At 50.2% G+C, this 12,457-nt stretch overlaps 1 protein-coding gene and 1 pseudogene across 1 annotated transcript in view; one reads left to right on the top strand and one right to left on the bottom strand.

Annotated features, from left to right (window-relative positions):
* LOC103076375 (solute carrier family 22 member 1) overlaps positions 1-12,457 on the top strand; it is a 34,669-nt gene that overhangs the window by 13,832 nt on the left and 8,380 nt on the right. Inside the window, exons 4-8 of the mRNA XM_007457587.1 lie at positions 293-461; positions 1,633-1,747; positions 1,985-2,091; positions 5,638-5,852; positions 9,228-9,336. Coding sequence (XP_007457649.1) covers positions 293-461; positions 1,633-1,747; positions 1,985-2,091; positions 5,638-5,852; positions 9,228-9,336 — 715 coding nt within the window. The remainder of the gene's footprint in view (positions 1-292; positions 462-1,632; positions 1,748-1,984; positions 2,092-5,637; positions 5,853-9,227; positions 9,337-12,457) is intronic.
* On the bottom strand, positions 11,559-11,870 carry LOC103075288 (60S ribosomal protein L36a pseudogene; annotated as a pseudogene).

Raw genomic sequence — 12,457 nt, 5'->3', positions numbered from 1 at the left:
GGGGGGGGGGGGGGGGGTCGTGGAAAATAGTCCAGCTCGGCCTGGAGCCGGTGGAAGGAAGGCTCCGGGGAAGAGAGCCCGGCAGATTGAATCCCGCCGCGTGAAAAGGAGCACTCCAGACGGCAGATGGGGGGGTTTCAAAAAGGGGCGGCTGCAGGAGAGCCGGGGCCAAAGGATCGGGCCTCGTGCGGAGGAGGCGGAAGGGCGTTTGGGGAGCCGCGGAGGCGCACGGAGGGGGCGGGGTGGCTTCTCTCCTCGGTGGAGCCCAGCAGTGACCCTTCTCCTGTTTCAGTCACAGAATTCGTGGGCTTCAGCTGCAGAAGGACGGTGGCGGTCCTCTACCAGGTGGCGTTCACGGTGGGGCTCGTGCTGCTCTCCGGGCTGGCCTACGCTGTCCCTCACTGGCGCTGGCTCCAGCTGGCCGTGTCTCTGCCCACCTTCCTCCTCCCGCTGTGCTACTGGTACTGTGTCCTCGCGGGGACCCCGTCTTCCCGGCGGCCAGGGCGGCCCTACCCGCAGGCCTGGGGCTTACAGCCGTCTGTGCCGTCCTGTCACATTCCCCTGGGGCGCTGCCCTCAAACAGAGCTTCTTTCAACTCTCGTCCCCAAGATAGAGGCTGGGATGCTACGAGTCAGACAGGAGGGCACCGAGTCACAAAGGAGGCACCTGCTGTCTGTCGAGTGAATGAAGGGATGAAATGATCTTTGGGGAGTGTGCACGTTAAACCGTTATGAACAAAACCCGTTCAAGTGAGCTGTTAATCTTATTAGCTGTCAGCCCTTGGCAGGGTGAAGGGAGGAGCAACTAGACAGCTGAGTTTTTATTGTGGGAGAGGGAAGCGAGGGTCGGTGGCGGGGGAGGTGCGTGGTAGCAGAGAGGTTTGTGGAGAGAACGATCGCGTCCAGGCAGCTTTTGTCACCTTTTTGCTGAGGGCAGATCTTATCCGTGGGAGGCATCGAGTCCATCCAGTTTCTCAAAACTGCGGCTCTAAGTACACTCCCGTTCAGGAAGAGCCTGCTCCCTCCTTGTCAGTGTGAAACAAGGGGCCCTCCAGTGATGGGACCCCCTGGCTGAGTCCCGATGGCCGGGCTGGGTGAGACTATACCTGTGTGTTTTCAGATGACCAGAGATTCCCAATCTTTGACTTTATAACATCCCTGTCCCATTTGAAATAGACACCATGGTGTACCTGATGCTAAAAAAAAGTGACTATAGTTTATTTTGTTTTGGAAATATTTTGAGACATGTTCCACAGCCCCTGTCTTACAAGGAGGCAGCTGCTGTATCGCAAGGGGTGGGGCGTGTGGAGCATCTATTATGTGTGAGAGATTTCCTGGGGTGGGGAGAAGGGCTGCTGGCTTCCAGGAGAGAATGGGACCCCCGCCCCACCGGATGAAGGCTACATAGGAAGCGGTAGTTCTCTTCTGGTCCGTAAATCTTAGCAGGTGGCACTAAGAGCACGAGTGACTCACAGAGCTCCTGTGTGGGCTCTCTGGGCCAGCACACAGTGGCCCCAGATGCTCGTCCACCAGACGCTTGAGGAATCACAGTCCCAGCGTGAGCCCCTGATCGGGGCTTAACATCAGATGAGCTCCGCAGAAAACGAGACGTAGTGATGATGTGTGTCCACAGGTTTGTGCCCGAGTCTCCCCGATGGCTGTTATCGCAAAAGAGAAACACTCAAGCAGTAAAGATAATGGACCACATAGCCCAAAAGAATGGGAAACTGCCTCCTGCTGATCTAAAGGTGACAAACCAGCAGAGGGTTTCTCCCATCACTGAACTTTGGGTTGCATTTATGACTTAGAGCATGCCCGTGGGGCTGCCTTGGGAGGCAAGAGGGCACTGGTGACATTTGGGGTGATGGGTGTGGCGGGCAGCCATGTGAGGACCGACCTCGGGGTGGGGGCCGGGAAAGGGGGCCCTGATGGCGTTTCCTGCTCACGGCAGCTTGGATGCAGCTGACGCCCTGACTCCTTCCTAGATGCTGTCTCTCAAAGAGGATGTCACTGAAAAGCTGAGCCCCTCGTTTGTAGACCTGTTCCGCACGCCGCACCTGAGGAAGCACACCTTCATCCTGATGCACCTGTGGTAAGGGCCCTTTCCCACGCCTGTCCCCAGATGGAACTGGTGGGCTTACCTGCATACCCGGGTACAAGTTAAAGACAGTGGAACAACTCAGGTAGAAAAAGAGAAGCATGAAAAGGAATTTCCAGATGGTTTTCCAGTGGTCAGAGAGCCCTTAAAAAGACACCTGATTTCTCCCTTGAGGATTGCATAGTAGAGGAAGGGCCTCATTTTAGTAAGAAGAAATTCTTACCTAGGAGAGGTCAACAGTAAGCTGGACGGAGGGTTCTCAAGGTTGCCTCAAATCCCACACGTCTCGTCTTTGGGGAGTAGCCGAGTCTTGACATAGCGTCAGAAGGTGGATGAGATGTCAGTGGCTCCTGGTGCTTTCAAGGAGGAAGAGCCCTTCCTCGCATCTAAGACCTTTATAGACCCCGATGAGAGTATCAGTGCTTTTGTTCACCCCCCGATTAGGAAACTCACATCCACATCCAGATTCACCCATGTGCCCCCGGCACACCCCCAGGGCTGCATCCACCTCCCAGGTAGCTACCTGGAGACGGGGTCTCCAGGCTCTTTCCTCAAGGGGTGCCGGGTCAGCTCCTGACATCAGGGCTTTCTCCTCAGCACGAGGGAGGTTATTCAGTTACTCCCTGAATACCTGGGCTGAGTAGCTGGACCCTGGGCTTCCCTTCCACTGGAGTCGCTCTGCTGCCCTGCACTTGTTTGCCCTTCCATGAAATAAGGGTTCCAACTAAGAGGGCAGCCCCTGGCACCCTCAGTAAATATTTGCTGAAGGTTGAATGAATGACCACTGTTCCACAGAATCCATCCCAGGTTCCTTAGATGCCAGGCTAACCTGACCCTGTCCTGGCAGCCCCGGTCACTGTGTCTCCGGGCAGGCCCAGGAGTCCTGTGCCCGCTACATGATGGGCCTCTGCAAACACCCCAGGTGCCTGGTGCATTTCTCATGATGCTCAGTATTCGACTCAGCAATGTCTCTTCGGTGTGGAGGCCCGGGACTCTGCAGATAGGAAGGCTTGCTCCCCTCCTATATTACTCCACGGCCCACTCCCATCCCCTAAGCTCTCCTGTCAAGGTGGCAGTTTTGTCCCCTCTGCTGTCTTACACCCCTCCACGCAATCCTTGGGCAAATTCTTCTCTGTTTTGAAAATACACTGAGACTCTGCTATTCCCCATCACCTGCACTGTCAGGTCCCCCTGGGAGTGTCGTGATCTCTCGTCCGTGTTGTTGCAGCAGCCTCCTCGCTGGTGGTCTGCCCCCACTCCTGTCCCCCCAGGAACTGCTCACAAAGCAGGCAAAGGTCACGGACCGGGTCACCCCTCGTCCACATCCTCACTGGCTTCCTAGTCCACCGAGAAGAAAACCAGATTCCTTCCTACAAGGCCTCACGCGCTCTGGCCCCTGGACCCCTTCTCCTGCTGTCCCCTCCCCTCCCCCGCCCCCCATCCACTCTATTCATCACAGCATCTCGGGAGGGGTGCCCATCACTTCCTGGCTGTGTGACTGTCAGGAAGCTTCGTGATCTCTGTGACTCAGTTTCCTCATCAGCCAGTGGATGTAATGATAGGACCTACTCACAGGCCTGTTGGAAGAATTAATGAGATAATATGTATAAAGGGCTTATGCCTGACAACTACAAATTGCTGTTTGTGTTTTAATGTGTGCATGCAATTCATGGGTCCTGCCAAAAGATGACAGCCCTGCACATTTGTTAACTATTGTTTTTGGGGGGTCTTTTTGGACAGAAAATTCAGGGTTCTCCATTCCTTTCTCTTGGATCAGTCTCTTTATGGGTTAAAGGTGACTGTTCCCATTTAACCGGCTAAGCTAACCAGCAGGGAGGACCCTACCGGGCTCATCTTAACTCACTGAGCTGCTGCCAGGGCCTTCCTTCTTGTATTCTTTTTTTTTTTTTTAATTTACATTTAAAAAAATATTTATTTATTTGGCTGCATCGGGTCTTAGTTGTGGCACACAGGATCTTTGTTACAGCATGCAGGATGAGTGGGCTCAGTAGCTGTGGCACGTGGGCTTAGTTGCCCCGCAGCATGTGGGATCTCAGTTCCCTGATCAGGGATCGAACCTGCGTCCTCTGCATTGGAAGCCGGATTCTTAACCACTGGACCACCAGGGAAGTCCTCTTGTATTCTTGACCCTTTGGTTCAACCAGGAATAATTTAGGACTAGAAACAAAAGCATCCCATGCTTCTCTGGGTGCAGCTTTATAAAACCAGGGGGTATGGTAATGAGAAACATACGCTGTGATCTCAGTTTTGGAGCTGATGGGCAATTGGCATTTCTATAAGAAAATAATTTCTTATCCACCTAAATCTCTTCTCACAGTGTAAATACAGTCGACCCTCCATATCTGCAGGTTCTGCATCTGGGGATTCAATCAACTGCAGGTCAAAAATATCTGAAAAAAATTCCAGAAAGTCCCCAAAAGCAAAACTTGAATTTGCTGCATGCTAGCAACTATTTACATAGCATTTACATTATATTAGGTATAATAAGTTATTTAGAGATGATTTCAAGTATACGGGAGGAGGCGCATAAGTTCTATGCAAATACTACGCCAATTTATACAAGGGTCTTTGAGCATCCTTGGATTTTGGTATCCCGGGGGCTCCTGGAACCAATCCCCAAAGGATAGTGAGGAACAACTGTACCAATAGAATCATTCAATGTTCCAAAATTATGTAGTTTGACCAAAAGTGACACATGGGACTCTCTGAATTTCCCCCTGAGTGGGAGTGACTGTGCTGGTCCCCGTCGGTCTGTGTGCCATTTTCTGTGACTCTGCTATTCTTTCCTCGAACATGGATGAAGGGGTCGTGCAGCGGGATATGAGGTAAAAAGAGTAAGGGAATAATGCCTGTTAAAGATGGTGTGATGTGTGGAGCGAGGACCACTGTGGAGTTGGAAAGACTTGGCCGACTTCTCCACCCTGTTGTGCTCTGGATCCTTGCCCTTGGAGAGACAACAATGACAGCAGTAAAATCTCATCTTCACTGAGTGCCCACTATGTGCCCGGAACTATACTGAGCACGTTTTGTCCATTACCTCAATGAATTCTCAAGACAACCCAAATTCACAGCTGAAGGACTTGAGGCACAGAGAGGTTAGTTAACTTACTTAAGACCACACAGCTCATACAACAGTCTGATTCCTGAAACTGCTCACTCACCACTGCCTTCTCCTGGCCTTCCCCTTGGAGGCCGTTGGAGCATCTGATGAGGTAGGGCACATGCAGTGCTCAGGGCAGGGCCAGCACCCAGGTGCGTGGTAAACAGTAGGTACCATTGTTTGCCATTTCTCGAAAACGTGAACCTATCCTGTAAGTCACACCCTCCCATAAACTGTGAAAGGAGGGTCTCATTGAAGGCCCCTCAAGGGCACCTTTCTTGATTTTGATCCCCCTCTTCTCATATTGCTCTAGAACATTCTACACCCAGCTCGCAGTGTCCTTTATCCTCCCAGCCAGAATCCTAAATCTCCCCTCCTCAGAGGAGCTTGCCTTTGACCCGGCCCTCCTCCCTGCTCAGGTTCACCAGCTCCGTACTCTACCAGGGCCTCATCATGCACATGGGCGCCACCGGCGGGAACCTCTATCTGGATTTCTTCTACTCTGCTCTGGTCGAATTCCCGGCGGCCTTCATCATCCTCGTCACCATCGAGCGCTTCGGCCGCCTCTACCCGCTGGCTGGGTCCAATCTGGTGGTGGGGGCAGCCTGCTTCCTCATGATTTTTATCTCACACGGTGAGTGGTCCACTTTCATCATCTTCCGGGTCATTGAATTGTGGGAATAGTGTGTTAACTCTTTCATAAGCCTCTGGAACAGACACAAAGACAAGGCATTACCTGAGTCTAGAATCATTTTTTAAAACATTTACGTTGAGGTATAACATACGTATGATGAGCCCATTATAAGTGTTCAAGCCAGTGAATTTTTACATGTATGTATGCCTGGGCACCACAACCTACGAAAAGATAAAGAACATTGCCAACCTCTCGGAAGGTTTCCTCACCCTCCTTGATCATCAGTATTCACCACCCCTGCATGGGTCACCACTAGTCTGGTCTCTGCCACTGCAGATTAATGCTGACTGTTCTTGAACGTCGTACAAATGGAACCATACCACGCGTGCTCTGTATGGCCTCACTTCATTTGCTCATCCTTACGTCCACGAGGTTCGTCCACGTTGTCACGAGAGTGAAGTTTGTACTTCTTGCTTATCGTGAAGCATCCCAGTGTATGAATACCCCACTGTATATCCACGCCACTGTTGATTGACAGTTGTGTGGCCTCCAGCGTCTGCCTACTGGGATTAAGGCTGCAGTGAACATTCGGGCACAGCTTTTCGTGGACAGTCATTTCCCTTGCTACGAGGAGGACGTATGTTAGTTTTAGTAGATATAGCCAGACAGCTTTCCATACGGTTGGACCAATTCACACTCCCACCGCGATGCGTGAGCATTCCCATGGTTGCACATCCTCACCAATGCTTGGTATTGCTAGCCTTTCTAACACCAGCCATTTTGGTACCTGTGTGCTTTACTCCATAATTCTTAGCAATCCAAGATAAGCCAAAGCAGAATCATTTGGGTGGTTTTAATTTAAGTACGTAAATTGCCTTTCTCATCTGTTACTTTTGGAAATGTTAAAAAAATATGAAGGCAGATTTGCTATTTTTCTCAGTTTTTATTGCTCGTGCTCTGAGCTCATTGATTTGAGTCGTTTTGGCAGGCTTTTGGATAGGATATTACGGGAAACGTCCTGTAAAATCTGTATTCTCAAGAACCAGGTTCTATAGATCAGACTGGAAATTTAAAGAGATGGAAAAAGGTAACTCAAGTTTTTTTCTCCCTCCTTTCGTGGAGAGAGAACAAAGAAGACAGGAAAAGAGACAGGTGCATCTGAAATCGATTTTACCCCTTCTCTCACCATCTCCCTCTTTCTGGAATCCTGGTAAAATGGAATGAATGGGCAGATTTTTATTTTTATTTTTATTTTTTAGTAACAGCATGGAGTGCTGAGAGGGAGGCTGAGGTCTGAGACTGTTTCTCACCTCAGGGATAAACCTTAGGTGATGCCTAAGCTGAGAGGGAGCTCAGGCATCACCCCCCCTGTCCTGCGTCCACCCCAGGACCCTCCTCCCAGTGCCCGCCCTCTCCGCTTGCCCCCATTTAGTTCCCATCACATTAGATGATAAGCCTTCACTGCCACCCACCCCCCCAACAAGGAAATATTTCAGTTACCTTCTATGCACTTGATGTTGCAGGCATCTCGGCCCTAGGATCTCAGATGTGAGCAAAGCAGAGAAAGTTTCTGTTTTGTGAAGCTTATGTTCTAGATGAAAAAGAGAAGGAGGGATAGGGACGGGGCGATAACTCTTTGTCTGGTGGTCACAGGCGGCCTTAGGAAACCTGAACGAAGTGGGGACGAGCCATGTAAACATCCGAGGAAGGAGCTTTCCAGGCAGGGGAACAGCAAGAACGAGGACCCCCATGGATGGGGAGAGCTGGCACTGGAGGAGGAGCGGCCGGACCCTTGTGACTGGGGCTGGGCAGGCAGGGGTGAGGACAGCCAGAGTGAGGTCAGGGGTTAGCAGGAGATGCCAGCGTGGATTTTATCCCGATCATGGAAGGAAACCACCTGGCTCTGCACAGGGCGGCCACGCGGCAGGACTGTGGCTCTAAGTGGGCCCTCTGGCTGCTGAGGGGAGTGGCCCGGGCCCTGACAGAGGCAGGGCAGTTCTCTGAGGGCAGGGATGCTGTGCATGTCCAGTAGAGCATCTTGCCAAATCGATCAAAGGCCACAGAATTTGTGACAAGGGCCCCCCTCTAGATATCTGAGTGAATTCCTTTATCTTCTGTCTTTTGGGAGCTGGGAGGTGTGGTCCCTAACTAAAGGCTTGGCTTGGGTTCTCCACCAGGCGGAGGGCAGCTGAGACCTGGAGAGATTATGATGGCCCTGGGCCATCTCGGTCCTAGGGCCACCAGGTCCGCTCTCCCGGGAGCCTCATGCTGGTGGAGTGAAGGATGCATGCCTTCCATGAGTAGACGGCTCGTGGGGACAAGGGTCAAGATGACACGCTGTCTGTGACCCCAGAGGCTTTGCTGGTGAGCTGGCCTGTCTCAGGAGCCACTGGTGGTTTAGGGTTCGGGTAAACACCTACCAACCAGGTGAAGTGGATGATGGTGCCTAATGCTTTGATGGCTCCCCAGGAAGGAGAGGGCTTCCTGTACCTCCAGCTAATCAAGAACTGAGAGCAGCCTGCTGGGAGGAGACGAGGGTTCGCTTTCCTCATATTCTCAGACTGTTCTGAAAGGTGTTTGGGTTAACAAGTGTGTTGGCAAATGAACACTAGACTGAGGATGAGAAATCTGGTCTACCAGCCCCAGGACTTCTGCCCGAGAGAACCATGCTGTTGAGGACCTATTACGTTTCAGGCACCGTGCCAGCAACCACACTATCCACGATAATTAAAAAGCCAACACTTACGGAGTGGTCACGGTGCACATCTGACATGTATTATCTCTAAATCTCACAACAACCTATAAGCTGGGTAAGATTATTCCCATTTTACAACTGAGGAGGCTGAAGCATGAAGGAGTAGATCGTGGGCTTCCCTGGCGGTGCAGCGGTTAAGAATCCGCCTGTCAATGCAGGGGACACGGGTTCGATCCCTGGTCCGGGAAGATCCCACATGCCGCGGAGCAACTAAGCCCGTGCGCCACAACTGCTGAGCCTGCGCTCTAGAGCCCGTGAGCCACAACTGCTGAGCCTGCGTGCCACAACTACCCAACACAGCCAAAATATAATAAATTAATTAATTTAAAAAGAAGAGGAAGTAAAGCGTTTGCCAGGTCCCACCGCTGACGGGAGGCCGAGCTGAGATTCGAAAAGCGCATTCGTCCCTCTGCCCAGCGGGGCCCCCCCTCATGCGTCATCATCAAGTCCCGAAACCTTTCAGGACTCAGTTTACGTATCCACAATGGAGGGGTCAGATAAGACAATCTTTCCGGCCCTTCCAGCTCTGAAGTCCAAGGTTCCAATCATGGCTTCTCCTGGCAACTCCACGGGCACAGTCCTCACTTGCTCTCCACGCCCTCTGTGTGTTTCTTCTCCAGATCTGCACTGGTTGAATATGGTGGTAGCTTGTGTTGGCCGAATGGGAATCACCCTCGCGTTCCAGATGGTATGCCTGGTGAATGCTGAGTTGTACCCTACATTCCTCAGGTGAGTGCACAGTGGTGTGGGCTGGGTGGCTGCTGGCAGAGCTCTGGGCCAGCCAAGCTCGGTGAGGACCATCCGCCAAGATGCCCCAAGGGTGGATTGTTTGATACTGAGATGGGGGCTGGGCATCAAAGACAGGGCCCTCGCCTAACCTGGTAGAGAAGGTGAAATGCACAGGTTCGGTGGACTAAGGGTCGCATCGTGCCCTGCACGGAGGGCAAGCGCAAGAGAAAAGGCGTCTGGCACAGAGGAGAGAGCCCTGGGCGGTGCGTGGGAGGCTGAGGTGCAACCCTGTCCTTAGCGCCGACCAGTTGTCTAAACTTCCTCAGCTCCACTGACACCTCTGGACATAACTTGCTTAAGAGCAGTTCATATTTGTACAGTGACATACAGAGCATTGCCAGACATGGGCTGCGGGTCATCCTATAATATCATTGTGATCCCCATTTTACATATGAGAAAGCTGAGGTTTACAAAGAGAAAGAGACCTTCCAAGAGTCACACAGCTAGAAAGTGGCAGGGCCCAGACAAGAACCCACTTTCTTTCTTTCTTTCTCTCCCTCCCCCTTCCCTCCCCCTTCCCTCCCCCAGCCCGTTTAATGTCTGTAATTTATCAGACCAGCGAATGGAGACGCTATGGTGTAGTGAAATTGAATTTGGAGTCAGAAGATTTGGCCACTAACCCACTACGTCAACCTCCCTTCCTTCCTTCCTTCCTTCCCCCCTTCCTTCCTTCCTTCCTTCCCCCCTTTCTTCCTTCCTTTCTCTCTCTTTCTTTCATTGAAGTATAGTTGATTTACAATGTTGTGTTAATTTCTGCTGTACAGCAAAGTGACTCAGTTATGCATAATATATATATATATTCTTTTTCATATTCTTTTCCATTATGGTTTATCACAGGATATTGAGTAGAGTTCCCTGTGCTCTACAGTAGGACCTTGTTGTTTATCCATTCTATATATAATAGTTTGCATTTGCTAATCCCAAACTCCCAGTCTATCCTTCCCCCACCCCCTCACCCTCTTGGCAACCAAGAACCCGCTTCTTTCTGACCTTGAAGCTGATGCTTTTCCCATGATGACTCTGTAAACATAGCAACAGGCCTAGATGATTCATTGTTTAAAGTCAGGTTTGTTGAGGTAGAATTTTCTTAGAGCAAAATTCCCCCTAAAAGGTACAGTTTGATTAGTGTTGATTATATTCGTTTCACCACCATCACAGTCAATGTAATATAGAGGTGTTTCCATCACCTCCAAATGCTTCCTCACATCCCTTTGTGGTCCATCTTCTCCCCTCCCACCTCCAGTACCTGGCAGCAACTGGTCTGATTTCCCTCCCTGTGGTTTTGCCTTTTCCAGAATGTTACGTAAATGAAATAACATAGAGTGTAGCCTATTGTGTTTGGCTTCTTTCACTTGGCATCACAGGACCCATCCACGCTGTGACGTGTATCAGTGCTTCGTTCCTTCTTATTGCTGAGTAGTGTCCCGTGTGTGGAAGATGTGCCACGATGTGTTTGTCCATTTCCCAGCTCGTGGAGGTTTGGGCTCTTTCCAGATTGCGGTAGTTACGATACAGCTGCCAATAAGAATTCACATACAGGTCTTTGAGTGGACATATGTCTTCATTTCTCTTAGGTAAAAACTTAGGAGTGATTAATTACGTGGAACTGAGTGAACTGATGAGGATGATTATAATTTTTGTGACCTTCTGTTTGAATAAAAAAAAAAACCCACAAGGACTCAGAGGCAAAAAATATACAAATCAATTTTCACTGCAAAGTAAAGGAGCGGTTACAGTGGAGGATTACTGGACTGAATGTCAATATTATGACATAGCGTGAGTGTGTTTCGTGTTTGGTAATTGCAGTCATTGTTGCTTTGTGGGTCACGTGGTGGATGTGAGTTTAAATTCATGAGAAACTGTCCAAATGTTTTTCAAAGTGGCCGCACCATTTTCTGTTCCACCAGCTGCGCGTGAGAGAGCTGGTCGTTCTGCATCCTCATCAGTCCTTGGTATTGCCAGCTTTTAAAAAATAAGTAATCCTTGGAAATGGTGGTATTACTGTGACTTTTTTTTTTCCCCAAGGAGAATTTTATTGATGGCACTAGTTTATTTCCCTTCCAAAATAAATAAATAAATAAACAATTGAAACTAAACGAAGTAAACAATCTCACGTTTTTATTGTCTTCATAACAAAACAAAATATGAAGGTCAGAGCTGGATCACTTGTGGCTCTTTCTCTTCTTATCTCCTCCCAGCTCAAAATGCTTGCATCTCCTCATAGCCAGCATTCTCTTAGATCTGCAATTCCGCTCAACACATTCAAGCCTCAGCACCATCTTCTTTGTAGTTTTAGCCTTTTTCCGGAAAATCGGCTTAGTCGGCCCACCGTAGCCACTCTGCTTCCTGTCATACCGCCGCTTTCCCTGAGCGTACAGAGAATCCTTGCCCTTCTTGTACTGTGTCACTTTGTGGGGTTGGTGCTTGCCACACTTCTTACAGAAAGTCCGGCGGGTTTTAGGAACGTCCACCATGTTTGCGAGAGCGCTATCGGCACGAAAAGAGCTATTATTGTGAGTTTGATTTACATTGTCCTAATTACTAATAATGTTGAGCGTCTTTGCATGGACTTGTTGTCATCTGTATCTTAGAAGACTTAGTTTAAATGAAGAGCATTTTTCTTTTTCAGTACGCGGGCCTGTCACTGTCACGGCCTCTCCTGTTGTGGAGCACAAGCTCCGGACGCGCAGGCTCAGCGGCCATGGCTCATGGGCCCAGCCGCTCCGCGGCATGTGGGATCTCCCTGGACCGGGGCACGAACCCGCATCCCCTGCATCGGCAGGCGGACTCTCAACCACTGTGCCACCAGGGAAGCCCCAAATGAAGAGCATTTTTATTGTAAAAGTAATTAACCACTTTATTTAAAGCTTTAATTCTGATCTTTGTTAGAATTTGGCAGATTTCCTTAAACTCGTTTTTCCTCTGTATAAATTGTTTCTTCTCCCCATGTCATCAGACCAGTGAAGCCTAAGAAATATTCCAGCTCCCCATAGCCCCCTCTTACAGCGCGACAGCTCTCAGAACCCCTCCCTAAGCCAGAAGACACAAGGGTGACTCTGAT

The sequence above is a fragment of the Lipotes vexillifer genome, unplaced genomic scaffold (genome assembly GCF_000442215.2).
Source record: "Lipotes vexillifer unplaced genomic scaffold, Lipotes_vexillifer_v1.1 scaffold1055, whole genome shotgun sequence".
Taxonomy (NCBI): Eukaryota; Metazoa; Chordata; class Mammalia; order Artiodactyla; family Lipotidae; genus Lipotes; species Lipotes vexillifer.
The sequence above is the reverse complement of the archived record's forward strand: the minus strand, read 5'-3'. Positions and strand labels throughout refer to the sequence as shown.